The 16,025-nt window shown below is 42.6% G+C and overlaps 1 protein-coding gene across 1 annotated transcript in view; it reads left to right on the top strand.

The window, feature by feature from the left end:
* The window catches only part of pcxb (pyruvate carboxylase b), a 243,787-nt gene that overhangs the window by 199,349 nt on the left and 28,413 nt on the right, over positions 1-16,025 (top strand). The window contains exons 16-19 of the mRNA XM_034557049.1: positions 2,257-2,413; positions 5,053-5,293; positions 7,526-7,693; positions 8,131-8,212. Coding sequence (XP_034412940.1) covers positions 2,257-2,413; positions 5,053-5,293; positions 7,526-7,693; positions 8,131-8,212 — 648 coding nt within the window. The remainder of the gene's footprint in view (positions 1-2,256; positions 2,414-5,052; positions 5,294-7,525; positions 7,694-8,130; positions 8,213-16,025) is intronic.

Raw genomic sequence — 16,025 nt, 5'->3', positions numbered from 1 at the left:
CCATATGTAAGGGATAATGTATTGTCCGGCGGTCATTATCCAAAGATAAACGAACAGGACCCAAGCTTTTCTTTTGAGGGAAATTTATTGAATCAGAAAACACAGCTCAAACAGAGAACAAATGTATTCCAACAGAAACAAAACATATGCTAGGGCCTATCAAACAGCTCAAACAGAACATATGTTACAACAACATAACAAATATGCCTACATATAGTCGATACACCGGTAGGCTACTTTCTACAGGTTTCTACAAGTCTTTAACCACGCTCTTTACATCTAAACCGCACGCACGTTTATTCTCTATGCTAAGGATGGCCAGACCTCACAGCCTCTCTTGTGACATGGAGCTTCTGAGATATGTTTTGATCAGTTTTAGCTTGGAAAATGACCTTTCAGCGCTTGCGACAGTCACGGGTATTGTCAGAAATAATTTGATGGCCGTGGCTACATCAGGCACACTTGATAGTTGATATTATTTAAAACTTATAAAGCCAGTTTAAAATACTTTTTTTTATTGTGTAGCTTTATATGAGAGACAACTTTGAGGGATATCTTAATGTTATTACGTAATGTAATATTATTTAATTATGACATTCGGCCCAGGCGGGGATTGAACCACCAACCCCCTGATTGAAAGATGGAGCTGCTAACCACTGACCCACAGTCGCCCAATCAGTATAATCAGTGTTTCAGAGAACCGTTGCATGTTTCAAGAAATATGGGCTGTTTCCTGGTACAGACCAGGCAGTGGACACACACACACACACACACACACACACACACACATATGAAGCCTGACCAGCATAGGCAGCATCAACAAATCAACTAATCCAGAGTGATTAACTGCAATCACAGAGACATAAAAATTGATCTGAAAAGATAAACCGTCTGATGCATCACGACCATACTTGCACACTTAAGCAAAAATGCTGGTGTGTGTGCGTGTGCAAATAACAGATATTAATCATTATTATTTATCATGGGCTTACCTTTATTGACTCGAGAGATAAAAGTTGTATATAACTTTTTATTTTACCGCCTGGGGAGATTTGGATGAAGTAAAGAGTTTGTCAATATGAGAGCATTTAGTGTTTATTATTGTTGAGGTCTGGATAAAGCTACTCGACCTACAGAAGATGGTACAGGCCCATATATTCCCACAGCACCTTTTCCAGGTGAGAAGTCCCAAAAATAAGTCAATTTTCTCTGTTCTTTCTGTAAACATGCCATGGGCTGTTGAATACATTGCAATGCGTTGCTTAACAGGCTTGTTTCCATCGTTCTCCCTGATTTAATTCCAGCTCATCTTCATGGCAGATTGTCGGCTGCCTATCTGCCCGGCGCGCCGTGCCTAATGTTCTGGTATTTGGAGCCAGCTGTCGGGCCTTATTCCTGTTATCAAATTATTAGACAAACTTCTGCCGTCCCCCGATGAATTCCTTGTTCAGCGTCGCGTTTTGATATCCCACATGCTATAATACATTAATACTAATATGTTTAACATCAGATAGGATAGCTCGGAGTCATTTCTGCTCCAAATCAGTGGTTTAAGAGGCGCTGACGCAGGCTAAAATCTAAATCGGGGGGGGGGGGATAATTGATTAAGGGAAGGGTATCCAGACCAGGGCAGTCCTGCTCCTCTTCGAAAGGGGAACAAGCAATTGCGCTTAATATTTTCTCTGTGTCCAAATGTATGAGTGCACAGAAAGTGAAATTTAATGATGACAGTGTTGGATCAGCAGAAAACCACTGGAGGCTTCAATATTTCTGGCTGATGTGATAAACGGGTATGAGATTCACTAATCTACTCCCCCAAGAAAGGGAAATGAGAGATTGCTATCTCTGTTTTTTTTGCCTCTCTCACCGATAGATTTCTTCGGTTTTAAAGTGACTTTAGAATGAAATGATGAAAGTGTGTGAATGAACAATGAATGTGCAAGTATCATCAGACATTTCATCTGAGCAGCCATTAGTGTGTGTGTGTGTGTGTGTGTGTGTGTGTGTGTGTGTGTGTGTGTGTGTGTGTGTGTGTGTGTGTGTGTGTGTGTGTGTGTGTGTGTGTGTGTGTGTGTGTGTGTGTGTGTGTGTGTGTGTGTGTGTGTGTGTGTGTGTGTGTGTGTTGGTATCGGTATCGCGATGAGTTTGAAACATTCGTTTTTTGAGTCTAAACTTTAGATAAAAGTTGGGAAGACAGGTTAGACTTCAGATGACAGCTGATAATAATCTGCCACCCGTGTGTGTGTGTGTGTGTAGGTGCTACCTTTGATGTGGCCATGCGCTTCCTGTCAGAGTGTCCATGGAAGAGACTCCAGGAGCTGAGGGCTTTGGTCCCGAACGTCCCTTTCCAGATGCTGCTGCGAGGGGCCAACGCTGTGGGCTACACCAACTACCCTGACAACGCTGTCTTTAAGTAAGTCACGCATACACACACACACGTCACACATAATCTTAATTCAGTTATTAAACATTCAAATGTTTAAGGGGCTAACAGGCATAACACCCAGAGTCTTCATCATGAATATGTATGCATTCGTTTGGCTCCAAATCCACACATTATCTCCCATAAAGCTGGGGAATGAACACGCTGACGCACACAAAGCAGGGCTGTGAATGTAGGTCGACGCACACAATAGCTTAATCTGCATTGTCTATGTATGCATTGAATACTATGTGTGGTGAGTGTAGTGCTTAGTATGTACAATACAGTCAACCTCATCATTTTTCATTATTATTATTTAACCTTAATTTATTAGGATATTTACCATTTAGAGTCTAAACCTATTTTTCAAAGAACAGACAAGAAACTTAAAAACAACCCCGCAAATGTTTGTAATTTTCCAATTTTTCAAAAATGTTTTCACCTTTTGCAAAACATCAATTTGAATAACAATTTCTTGAAAGCAACTGCTGCAAATTGTTTGTCTCCGGCACGCACCTGTAATACCGCGGCAGTCTCACAGCGCCATAAATATTACATTTACATATGCGCAATAACACACAATCACATTTTCCTCCATTGTTTTAGGGTGATAATGTCATGAAATATGACGGCAGACATTCAAAGCTGCATTAGAAAAAAAAACCGCAATAGAAAAACATTTGATGAAGCCCCCATTTGAATAATGTACATATTGGCTCCTCACTATGTGTGCAGTTGTTGTTTTGACGAGGGGAAAATGCATTTAACAAGCTGGATGTGTACATCATTATGGGTTACATGATCATAAAAGGGATTGCTGTAGTCGTGACGTGACGTAAGCGCTGGACACCATGTGTGCGTAGGATACTTAAATCAATCCATCCTGATATTCACTCTTGGAAATGAAATACTTATTTCCCCTTCGCCTTCCATTCCACCGATGTTCTAACAATCGGTCTCTATTCATACGAAGCGTGAGGCTCACGCGGCTGCTTTGTCTTTGCATGTCTCTGAATGGATGTTTCTGAACGGCAGCTTTAGTCAGGTCAGTTTGGTTGACGAGTTTCTTGTTGCCTCTTACCACGCTCGGTGAGTTTCCACACATTTCACACACGTCATTCATACAGATGTACGCCAGAAAGGTCTTTAGGGCCATAAATACTCGTGTGCCTACACACATGCATACACACGCCTCTAACACTTTTCCGAATGGATTCACAAGTTAGCTCGATGACGTGGATGACTCGCGTGTACCAAAGCACACGCACCTGCATGCCGTTCCACACACACACACACACACACACACACACACACATGCACAGTGATATTCCCCCTCACCTCAAATAAATTAGGAGTGGCTTCATGACTAATGCAGCTGCCCCCTTCTCCCTCCTTCCCATTGAATCACACACATGCACACAGACCTCCCCGGTCCTCCCTGTTGTGTTGCTCCCCCTCTCCTATCATATAGTTATTATTTATCCCCACTCTTATAACTCCCCTTTCATGCCTCCATTCATCTCTCCACATTACACACTTCCTCCCCTCTTTTTAACTCTCTCTCTCTCTAACCCGACTGCTCTATATACCCCTCCTCATCCCCATCCTCACCCTGTGTCCCGTAGGGGGGAGCGCCATCGAAAATGTGCACATGATTGTGATGAATGGCTGTAAACTGCCGGCCCGGCTCTCTCCCCCTCCTCCCTTTTATTTCCCCGTCACTCTCTCCCCCGCGTCGTTTTCAGTGCAGCAGCCCGCTGCCAAGTGGCTCAAGTGTCTTCATTAACTAAATCAAATCAAAGTGTACTTTCACTTCTTTTTATTGATTTTAAAGTGCATGTCACAGGGTCACGGTACCGTCTTCTCTGCAGCAAGGGTATAATTTGTCGATCGCTAACTAGATCTTGTTAATTTGACAGAAAAACCATATATCTGATGCTCGCGGATTCACATAACGATTCCATCAGCTCTGACTCAGACATGTAGGACAGTGTTTGTGATTTGGTGCCAAACAGCGTCCACTAGAGAGCACTCGCTTTGTAGTGCTAAATAAATACCGGACACGCAGACGTTGGACTGGTAATCCTCTCGTGGCACAACATTAAGTGTGTCTGTTTATTTGCCAAAACAAAAGCTCTGTGTGTGGGTAAATATTGTATTCACAGTAACACAGCTACCGTAAGCACCCGACCCAGTTCTGAAAAACCTGATTAAGATACCGAGGCCAAGGCAATAATAGGAGGGATTTACCACTTTCGGCGCGGATGATGAGGCGGGTATACATTTATCTCCAGTCATTGTGGGCTCCTGCAGGCTGTGTTGGCTCACTTTCCATGGAAATAGCGAGGATGTTGTATTAACGCAGGTACAGCGATATTCATGAGTGGCGATATGGAGATGGATATAAACAGCTTATCCCAACCCCGGATATACACCATTATCTGGAATACACTGTGCATGGAGACAAACTCATTATGTATGAGAGATTGTGTGAGCATCTTGCAGTGTACAATAAGTCTCAGCAGTCTCAATAACCTATTATGTGTCTCACTCTGATTTGACTGTGGATTTTATCTGCTCGCCTGTATTGGGCTTTTCGGTTGACATCATTTTGCCACCCCCTTCTCCAGGTTCTGCGAGGTGGCCAAGGAGAACGGCATGGACGTCTTCCGCGTGTTCGATTCCCTGAACTACCTGCCAAACATGCTGCTGGGCATGGAGGCCGCCGGGGCAGCAGGTGGCGTAGTGGAGGCTGCCATCTCGTACACCGGCGACGTCTCCGACCCGATGAGGCAGAAGTACTCTCTGGACTACTACATGAACCTGGCGGACGAGCTCGTCAAAGCCGGAACCCACATCCTCTGTATCAAGGTGGGGAAATAAAGATGATTTGACTGTGTGCTCTGAGAGTTGTTTACTGCGAGTTCTACATAAACCCTTCTTTTTTTTTTTTTCCATCACTGTAAAAATCTAAAGAGTCTGGCACTTATTGTTTGCTCCTGAAATCCCTGCCCATCTGCCACCAGAATAACATAGAACCAGCTGGACGCGATCTTTGCAAGGGTTTCATACACAGTCTTTCTACACATGTATGTGATCACGATCAGGCCCTGCACTAACAGACTGGCTGTCTGTGGCTGTGTACACCCTTATGTGGCATACGGAAGCAAACGGTCTGGTTTGGGGTGGGTTTGATCCAACGTGAAACGGCATGGGTAGGTAAATGCCATATGAATGCATTAATGCAATTCCTGGGATGCAATAACGGTTAATCAACTTTACCAATGTTCTTTACCATGAAGAAAATCCCTTTAAGGCAAAGCACATACATGCATTTTGATGAGCATTTATAAATAAAAATACCCTCAGGTTTTTACAGGAAAGGAAAGGTTATTTGTATTAGGGGTTTTATTTATATATATATATATATATATATATATATATATATATATATATATATATATATATATATATATATATATATATATATATATATTCTTTCCCTGATCTGCGTTAGAAAATAGGTCTCAGATTTCTGTACATCCATTTTTCCCATTCATTCTGTGTGTCGTCCTTCATAAGAGGCTGTTACTGAGAGGGCTGTGACCCACTCAGAGCAGGTCTGGTTGTTTCCCCATGTCGAGTGCCTCAGTATGACCCTCTTAGCTGAGGCGAGAGCAACCTTTAAGCCTTCTTCCCACCTACATTCTCATTTCTTTTTAGGCTATTCAAGAAGCATAGAGCAGGAGTAAGACTAACACCAATACCCCAGCTTTATTCCATGACACCCTGCCGATAGCTGGCTGCGCCAGAACAAAGGAGGAACATAGACAATATCACCTTGTTCCATTTGGCATTGGCCAGCACCGGCTTGAGTGACTCAGTCGTGCCCTATTCATTCTCACAGTATTTTAAATTGAATAAGTTTAGACCTGGCTGTGAACACCGCTAAAGTTTTTCAACTTTCTCCCACTGAATGGACTTGTATACTTGAGTCTCTTATCTAAATGAATAGACTGATAATGCTCACATTGAATTAATTTCTTTATTCAAGCATGGCAGAATATTTTAACATTTCACAGACGTGAAATGATAAACTCCTGCTCTAGTGCAGTGTGAACCGTCGCGCACAGCACTGGAAATATCATAAAAGGCCTGCACAGCTAATGAGGTTAACATTTAAAAGAGGAAATGAGCATGAATTATAACTTCATGGAGTGCAATGATCACCAGAGGGAGCGCAACTAAACATCTAAGCGCTCTCTGTGAATTTCTGTTAATATCATTTAAGCCTTATTTTTTATAATTATCCTCACACAAGTACGCGTGTCTATATAAAACCTCACTTGTGTCATTATTTGTTCTTCTAAGTTATCATTTCCCAGTACAAATTGGGTTGTTTTCTGTAAAAAATAATTTGTAGATGTTTCAACATACTTAACGGCTTCAATTAAAACCAAAAGGTGGTGGTTTTATCTTCAGAGTTATGCTTTTGATCAGCAAAGACGCAATGATTATTTGGAGAGTTTCAACAGCAAGTAGTCCTTTTGAAGTACCCACCACTCAAATGAAGTCGGTGTTGTGTTTGTGAACGTGTTCCTTTCTGCCTCCATCTTTTTTTGGCTGTTTTTACTCATCCGATTCCACCAAATGATGGGCACTGTGCGTTCTGTCCCAGCTTTCAGGAGAAGCCTCAGGCTAGTGCTGTGTGTGCCCTCTCTCACTAATGCAGACTAAGACAGGTGGTTGAAATCAATCTTGTTCAACTAAATCCAGGACTCCATATCCAAAATTGAGATTTGTTAAAGAAAGCCACTTAAAACACGATTAAGGCATCTGGATGAAGGTCTACTCCGGGGTTACTTTATACCCTTTCCGGAATTCCAGGCCGACGTGTTCAAATGATGTGAACACTTGGTATAAAATGGTGTCATATTTTGGGATAATAATCTCAATAGGAACCACTGGCATATGTGTACTACAAATAATGTCAAACTTCATTTTTTCTTCAATCCCTTTTCCCCCCTACCCTGTTATGTTGTCGTCGTCGTCCGTCTCCCCCCCCCCCCCCCCCCCCCCTGCTAAATCTCCCTGTATTACCAGGATATGGCCGGCCTGCTGAAGCCACAGTCCAGCAAGCTTCTGATCGGCTCTCTGAGGGACCGTTTCCCCGATATGCCCATCCATGTGCACACGCACGACACAGCTGGAGCCGGTGTAGCCGCCATGCTGGCTTGTGCTGAGGCTGGAGCGGACGTAGTGGATGTGGCGGTGAGTACCCGTGGTGTTGGTTCCACCGAGGCCTCCGCGATACTACCAGGCGGAGGTTTAGATGCATTGATGATAAAAGGTTTTGATCATATATGTGTGTATAAAACATTATTTTAAAGGCTTTTTTTTTTTTTTTTTTTAGAACATTTAATGAAAGGAACAACTTATTGTCCAGCATGGATCAGACACTTAAAAACATATTTGCCTATCAGCCCCATTTGTTGTCTTTTTACTCAAGTAATGAAACATCTATTCAACACAACAGAGAAGATATCCAAGACTTGGCAGTAAAATCATGTCTCTTTTGATGGGAAATGTATGTTTCCATGCGTTCGTCCCATTAATCATCATCGACCGTGTATATAACATTGACCCACACTTTCACACCGATCAAGGCTCTTAGTCGAGCAGTATTCATATTGAATATCCCTCTCTAGGTCGACTCGATGGCCGGGATGACCTCTCAGCCCAGCATGGGAGCCATGGTGGCCTGCACCAAGGGGACCGAGCTGGACACCGGTAAGCAACGTGTTGCCCAACCTGTCAGCATCAACAGTGACAACAGACCTTTTTTGTTTGAAAAGTATTACCAGGTCCCATTCATTTGATGCATTGTTGGTACTTAAGGGGCATAGGAACACCCTGTAATGTTATTTCATTAGTCTCATCGGTTTAATTTAGTAAAAGCAATCGGAAAGAGCTGATTGGAAAGACGCGTTGGAATAAACACCTTCATATATCCTCAATGAAAGTAAAGTAAGATTAAATATGTGAGTGTATCAATTAGCACAACACCACACTTGTCTAACTGTTAACGAGACAGAATGTCTCTTGGATCACAGGTTTCGCTAAGAGCTGATTTCCTCGTGTCTTTTCTAAGACTCTCCTGCTTTAAATGAGAGAGAGAAAAACAATCAATCAACAAATCAATAAATGACAGAGCGCACTAATTATGGCGCTCAGTCAGAAAGGCCGGGGTATTCTGCTCAGTGATAATGTACACAGCCAATTATGAGAGAAAGATGGAAACTAAACGGAGATGGACCCAAAAAAGAGTGTCCGTCGTAGTCAATAAAATCTGTTATCTGCTCTGTTAAACAAAACATTCTTCATCCATTAATTTGATGCTTACAAGCCCATACAAATATTGGTTGTGGCCATGAATAATGTGGTCTTAAATTCCTCATTGCAAGCTCAAAAACTAATGAGCAGTTCTTCCTGGAGCATTTAGGGGCTTTTCCCAAGGCATCCTTCACATGGTTGTTGGTTATTCAATTGCTTCCTCAAACCACGTCCTGCCGGCTTCTATCAGAGATCTTTCGTTCACACTCCGGACCTCCACAGCGCGATTCTATCTCCTTAAGAGGTCGACGGATACGTGGGAGATGGGTTTATAATATGCTTATCCCCCTTTTGGGTTTGCTGTTGCCCAGTGTGTTCTGCACATGTAATTTGAGAACTGCCTCTCCCAGCTCTGATAGCCGACCGGGTTTAGCGACCTCTGCCTCCCACAGCAATGGGTGCAAATATATTGAATCGGCGTGATGAAAAACTGCTGTTGGTAATTAAAGGAACATGAAACAGGCGAAAGGAATTAAAAGTGATGTGTGGTTTGCATAGTTATGTAGAGTAATGCTTTTGGGGAAAACCGACTCCGCTCGACTAACTAGATCTGAGAGTTAATTCCCATTACTCAAGAATAGAAAACCTGCAATGCACAGTCTAATGCTGTGGTGCAGGACACTATTTGTATTACCATCTACATGCAGATTCTTCTTCTTCTTTATTCATGGAAAAGGCGCTGTATGCCAAGTCCTCCTCGTGTTCTGATCTAATGATGTATGTACAGACAGTTCCCCGCCTCTGGGCATCAGAGAGACATTATTTTCCATCAGCTTGGTTTTTGATTACCATGTGGTCTTTAGAGAAAACACTCAGTAATGCCTATTAATGATTGGTTGTGTCCCATGGTAAAATGATTAGCCCTGATGCTAATGTGCTGTGGCACAGAAAGAGCTCTCTGTAGGGAAACCTGTGCCCACACTCTCTTTACAGCCTCCCCGTGTGTATTCATGCATTCTCATCTCAGACGTCACCCAGTCTGGAGGGGTTTCTGCTGGTCCCTACAGTTCCACCTATGACGCACTATGTACCCCTCTAGTGTCACTTTTGGATATGTCAGTTTCCCCTCGGTACATGTACATAGTCTCCTTTTTAAAATAAACTTCCAATGTAGGCGTACTTCATTTGTAAAAGCTAAAGGCTGAGGAAAAGATTGTGGTTTTGTACATAGGTCACGTAACAGAAGTAAGGTCAAATAAATCAATTCAGCATTTCATCCAGACACCAAAGGGTTATTAATCCAATGGTCAACCAAAAACAAGATTTTCAGCAGTTGTTTCTCTTTTTTTATTCATTTATTTGTATTTAAAATGTATTTAACCAGGAAAAAGCCACATTGAGATTAAAAATCTCCTTTACAAGAGTGTCCTGGCCAAGACAGCAAAAGCACATTTAACAAAGTTTCAGACATACAACATAAAACAGTGACAGACAATAAAAACTTTAGTAAAACCAAAACTAAGATTCAAGTCATCACATTCCAGTTCACACAGGTGCACATACCTCAGTCAGAAAAACATCTATTTAAAAAAAACAAGTCCGTATTTCTGGGTCAGTTTAGTTGTGAGCTCCTACTATCTATGGATCAGTGGCCAGAATGACTAGAAGACGTCACATTCATATGTGCAGTGCATTCCACTGTGGTGTTGTAAAAGCAGAGGATGACAGTTTCCATCAGTGTTGATCAGAGTCTCTCAGGGCATCCCTTCGAAGTGAATTGGTTTCCATTCGAGGCTCACTGCTAAATACTGCTGCAGAAACCATCATACAGGGGGGAATGTGTCAAGGAAGAGCAAGACAATTCTGTAACGGTTGACAAGCAGCACAATAATAACAGCCACAAGGACATGTTGTGTTTTGAGTCTGATGTGTGAGTTGTGCTTTGGAATTCAATTACATTTCAATTCAGTTTATTTTATATAGCCCAATATCACAAATTACAAATTTGCCTCAGAGGGTTTTACAATCTGTACACATACGACATCCCTGACTTTTGACCTCACATCGAATCAGGAAAAACGCCCCAAAAATAACCTTTGACAGGGAAAAAAGGGAAGAAACCTTCAGGAGAGCAACAGAGGAGGATCCCTCTCCCCGGATGGACAGAAGCAATAGATGTCATGTGTACAGAATGAACAGCATTTACAAAGTTACATAAACACATTACATGAATATGACAATGTATGAATGGAACTCCAATCCATGAAACAGAAGGAGGTAGAGAGGAGGGGGGGCGGGGAGCATCAGCAGGGCCAACGCGGGAGGCCGGCTCACCAGGCATCAGACACCTCCAGGTCCAATGGACCCTATGAGACGTGAAGTCACCCCGGGGAGTTAATAATGTGCGATGTAAATTCATCCATAAATAGAGAGAGAAGAGGAGATAGGTGCTCAGTGTATCCTAAAACATCCCCCAGCAGCCTATAAGCCTATAGCAGCATATCAAGGGGCTCGACTAGGGCAAACCTGATTCAGCCCTAACTATAAGCACTATCAAACAGGAACGTCTTAAGTCTATTCTTAAATGAGGTGACTGTGTCTGCCTCCCGGACTGAAAGTGGAAGCTGGTTCCATAAAAGAGGAGCTTGATAACTGAAGGCTCTGGCTCCCATCCTACTTGTTAGGACTCTAGGAACCACAAGTAGCCCCGCATTTAGTGAGCGCAGCTCTCTAGTGGGGCAATATGGTACTACAAGCTCCTTAAGATATGATGGTGCATCACCAATCAAGGCTTTGTAGGTGAGGAGAAAAATGGTGAATGTGATTCTTGATTTTACAGGGAGCCAGTGCAGAGCAGCTAATACAGGAGTAATGTGATCTCTTTTCTTAGTTGTTGTGAGAACACGAGCTGCAGCATTCTGGATCAACTGGAGGGATTTAAGAGACTTATTAGAGCAGCCTGATAATAAGGAGTTGCAGTAATCTAATCCAGAAGTAACAAACGCGTGAACCAGTTTTTCTGCATCTATAATGCAAAACTACGCCAGTGCTGCTCTCCTCACGTCGACACATTTAACCCACAGGTGACTGCAGCAGGAATCACGTCCACTCTTGTTCTGGGGCCATGTATGAAATAACTAGGACGCATCAAAGTATTAGAGAGAGAGGAACTCCCCCATCCTTTAAGCTCTGTCCAAGTTAGTGACAGAATATCAATGTGTGAGCATAGAGTTCCCAGGGTAAAAAACAGTAGAGAGGGGGAGAAAGACAAGGTCGTTACTCAAGAGCAAGAGGTTTTCAAGTCTGTCAGTTTATTCATGGCATTTCTTTTTAACTCACTTGAGACTGCGGTTGGGATGCAGGATGTCACTCACACACACACACTCACACACACACACACACATGTGCACATACTTATAGTGTGTCCTGATGTGACCTTAGCACATGAATTATGCAGACAAACTCCTTCTCTGTTCCAGATTCTCTTCTACCTGTAACTTTGTGCTTGTCGTCTGTTCTTTTCATCTCTGCCTCTCTTTTTGCTTCCCCCTCCCCCCCCCACCCCCCCACCCACCCACCTCTCCCCCATCTCCATCTGCCTATCGCACTACTTTTGCAATCAAGCGAAGCACTTGCATACTTCCATACCTTCCTGACCCGAGTCTGTTTACTGCTTCCCCTCGCTCCCTCCCCTCTTTCTCCCATCTCTGTTTCAAAGCAGTAATCAGTGCCGTTCGCTCTGCCTCCCCCCCCCCACCACCACCACCCCCCGCTTCTCTCACGTTGTCTCTCCATCCTCCTCCTCTTCCCTCCCTCTCACTCGTTGACAAAGTAACTAACAGCACTTTACATGCCTATTTCACTCCCTCAAACGCCCTCACTCTTTGCGCTTTTCCCTTCCACTCCCTCAGCGTCTTTGTCCCGTTAAGTCGTTTGTCTTTCAGCTGTCATTTTAATCATTCAGTCAGAAAAGAATTGTGCATTTTAAAAGCCCTACCTATTAACAAAAAAAAAAAAAAAAACACTGTTGAATGATGACGCATGTTTAATTGGTCCTTGAGTTCATTTGAGACGGCATTGACTGCATCGTGCAGTGGATTTAATGGATGAGTTTTCAGTGTAGCAGTCTGAAGGTGCAGCGGTCGTCAGACACACAGAAGGCTGCACGCATTGATATTGCTGTACGTAGGCGCCGAGCACTGACCCCAGACGGCGGGGCAGGTGCGCCAACGCATTAAGCTGCTTGTTCACCTCCCTCGTCTATTCCCTTTCTTCATCTGTCAGCGTTCAATTTTCCCGTCTTTTTTTTTTTTCTCTCCCTGAATCCTCTCATCGCTCATCCGTCTTCATCGGTTCCTCTTGCTCTCATCATCTCTGTGTGTGTGTGTGTGTGTGTGTGTGTGTGTGTGTGTGTCTGTAGTGGGTTTGTGCTGCTAATGGGTTGTATATTGAGGGTACTTTGTCACTGCCAAGCAGCCATCTAAATGGCATATGTGTGTCTGCATGTGCTTGTGTACCCGCGTGTCTGTGGTGTGTATATACTGTACACATGGTATAGTGGTGCAGTGATTTATGTTTTTGGGAGCGGAACCGGCAGTCCAGAAAAAACAATGCTGTATTTACCACCGCCGTGATTTAGCAAATGTCAAAGTCCACAGCGTTTTGTAGCTGTTGTTTATATTTAGAGAATACAGGGTGGAATAAACCTTTTGATCCCAAAGGGCAAGTTATGTCGTCGAAATAGCAGAAAATGATGTCGACGAAACGTGTATATATTGGCGCAATCGCTTAATTATGTTGATCTTTCCAGGTTAGGTGGGAAAGATGCTCTTGCCATCGGTCCTCGCCAAAGTCCTTTCCGGATCATTGAAGTGCATTTGATTCTTTTCTGCTTTTTTGCCTTTTTGCTTGTGGAAGATTCTTCATGCAGATCTGCAGATCAGCTGCCTCCGCGCCAAAAAGGGTTTCGAACAAGTGTTCTTCCTTACCTGCCCCTGTAGCAGTTCACTGAACATTTCTGCCACCCACTCCCGCTTCAGAATTGTAAAGACTGTGGTCACAGACGGTAAAAAAAAAAAAAAATGGAATATCATGTAAGCTTAATACCTGAATCATTTTCATTTCGTAATTACTTTAAAAAAAAAGAAAATGATTATTTGTATAAGGGAAAAAAAAAACATCTGCCATGGTGAGCTGAAAGCTTTGCCTGCCAAGGACAACATTCACCCTCTAGTTGGCAGGTGCTTATTTTTATTTCCTTCACATCGGTAAAAGTGTCACGACAAGAATCTAAATATACCGACAAGAAAAATTCCTGCATTCAACATTCAGCATGCGCTGAAAGTAAAGGTACAAATACTGCAGAACAACGGCCCCTGGGACTGATATATGGCATTATAATTTAATATCATTTCGAATTTGTTTTTAAAGTAACATCTCCTAGTCTAGATGCAGTCGCGGTAATTATAGCTGTGGAGCGATACATCGCAGAGATATGTGGTGGTGAAATGTCTCTTTGGTGAAGCGGCTAACAACTTGTGGATATCTGAAATATGACGAGACATGGCTCAACTAGACGTGGATGTTTCGTTAGAGGGCACGAGCCAAATGGGTTTAATCTTCAGCGATGTATTGTATTTTATAGGATTATCAATTGTAAGGTAACGAAGTTATACTTGACTAAAATAGAAGTATCTCACACCTGTAGAGTACTTGAGTAACTCTCCACCACTGATGAAGGTTACCGTCTTCTAGCGTCGCACTTTCAAGCGTTCTGGGGAAAAAAATGTTGCCGTTAATATTTGGAAAAGTGCGTTGAAGGAATAGTTGAGTTTTGAATGTGTGCCTCGTTGTCTACATTACATGAGCAGATCAATACCAGTCTCATATCTGTCCGTTCAGAATGAAGCTGGAGCCGGTTACTTTAGAAAACCCCAAACCGTATGAATGAAAACCTTGTTTTATTGTCATATTATATACATCAAATTCTTCTCTGCATTTAACCCATCCTTAATTATTAAGGATGCAATGGGCTGCTGTGAAGCGCCCGGGGAGCAACTGGGGGTTCAGTGTCCCGCTCAAGGACACTTTGATCACGTTGAACGCGCCAGCCACTTCCCTTTTGTAAATTGAGGATGTCATTTTTCACAATAAATGGACACATAAATGAAAGCTACGAAATTGGTTCTCAAACAGAGAAGGGAATGGACCTAGTTACTGACTTGCTTGGCAGGCAGCTGAATTCGAGGAGCAACAACATGCACATTAATTGTACATTAATATCACAGTAGCTCCATTTCCCCGCCAAGATCACAGTGGAAGCAGACAAACATTTTTTTTTCTTTTTAGAGTGCGTCGTTTCTTTGAATCATGGAAATCCAAGCCTTGTCACGCTGTTGTTGTGGATGTAAGGAGCTAAGTTGGTCGCATTAGCGCGGCTGATTTTGTTGTCATCATTAGCCAAAAGCGCAGTCATTTCTGTCATGGCATTCAAACTGATTTGTCCTATCACGGTAATGCGCACACCTTAACTGGCTGCAGCAGAAAGTCATAAATATATGAGCAACAGATGTTGTTGTTTTTTTTGTGTTCGTTTTGTTAGGATCACAAAATATCACAGGGCTTTAAGATGTAAATGCGCTCTTACAGGCTAATAAGTGAGCTTTATACTTGTTCAAGCTTTTCTTTCAGCCTGTAACCCATTTTAAATCCTTTACTGCAATTTTTAGGAGTTGTCAAAAAGTGGACTTGTGGTAGATTATAAATGTCTCATTTTGACCCTGGTAAGGACAAAGTACGGTATGTTCAAATAAATAAAGAACTCGGCACAATGTCAAGACTATGACAAGTTTCACATCATGTTTATATTTCCACAGCATAAAACCCGCTGTCATAATTTGTTAGCTGGCACAAGTTTTGAGACCACTAATTCGGATAAATGGCAAGTTGCCACATGAGCGGCCCAAAAAATTCCGCAAACTTTTTTTTTTGGGGGGGGGGAATATCACATCAATTCCCTCTTTTCAATAGAAGGGGGGGGGCACATTATCAGAGAATTACAGACTTTGGCTTTAAACCAGATTTGGCATATCGTTGAATTCCCTCCACATGATCTATCTCCCCATATCCCATGCTTTACATTTCTCTTGTGAAGACACATTAATATTACTAAAATGTATTGTTTTTTTTTTTTGTCCCTTGCTAAATTGCTGTCTTCTGGCGAAATAAAAAGCTCAGTAAATCAGCGTTGTCAATTCCCATTAAGAGAAAA

Source organism: Cyclopterus lumpus, chromosome 18, assembly GCF_009769545.1.
Source record: "Cyclopterus lumpus isolate fCycLum1 chromosome 18, fCycLum1.pri, whole genome shotgun sequence".
NCBI lineage: Eukaryota > Metazoa > Chordata > Actinopteri > Perciformes > Cyclopteridae > Cyclopterus > Cyclopterus lumpus.
This window is presented reverse-complemented; position numbering and strand designations above follow the sequence as displayed.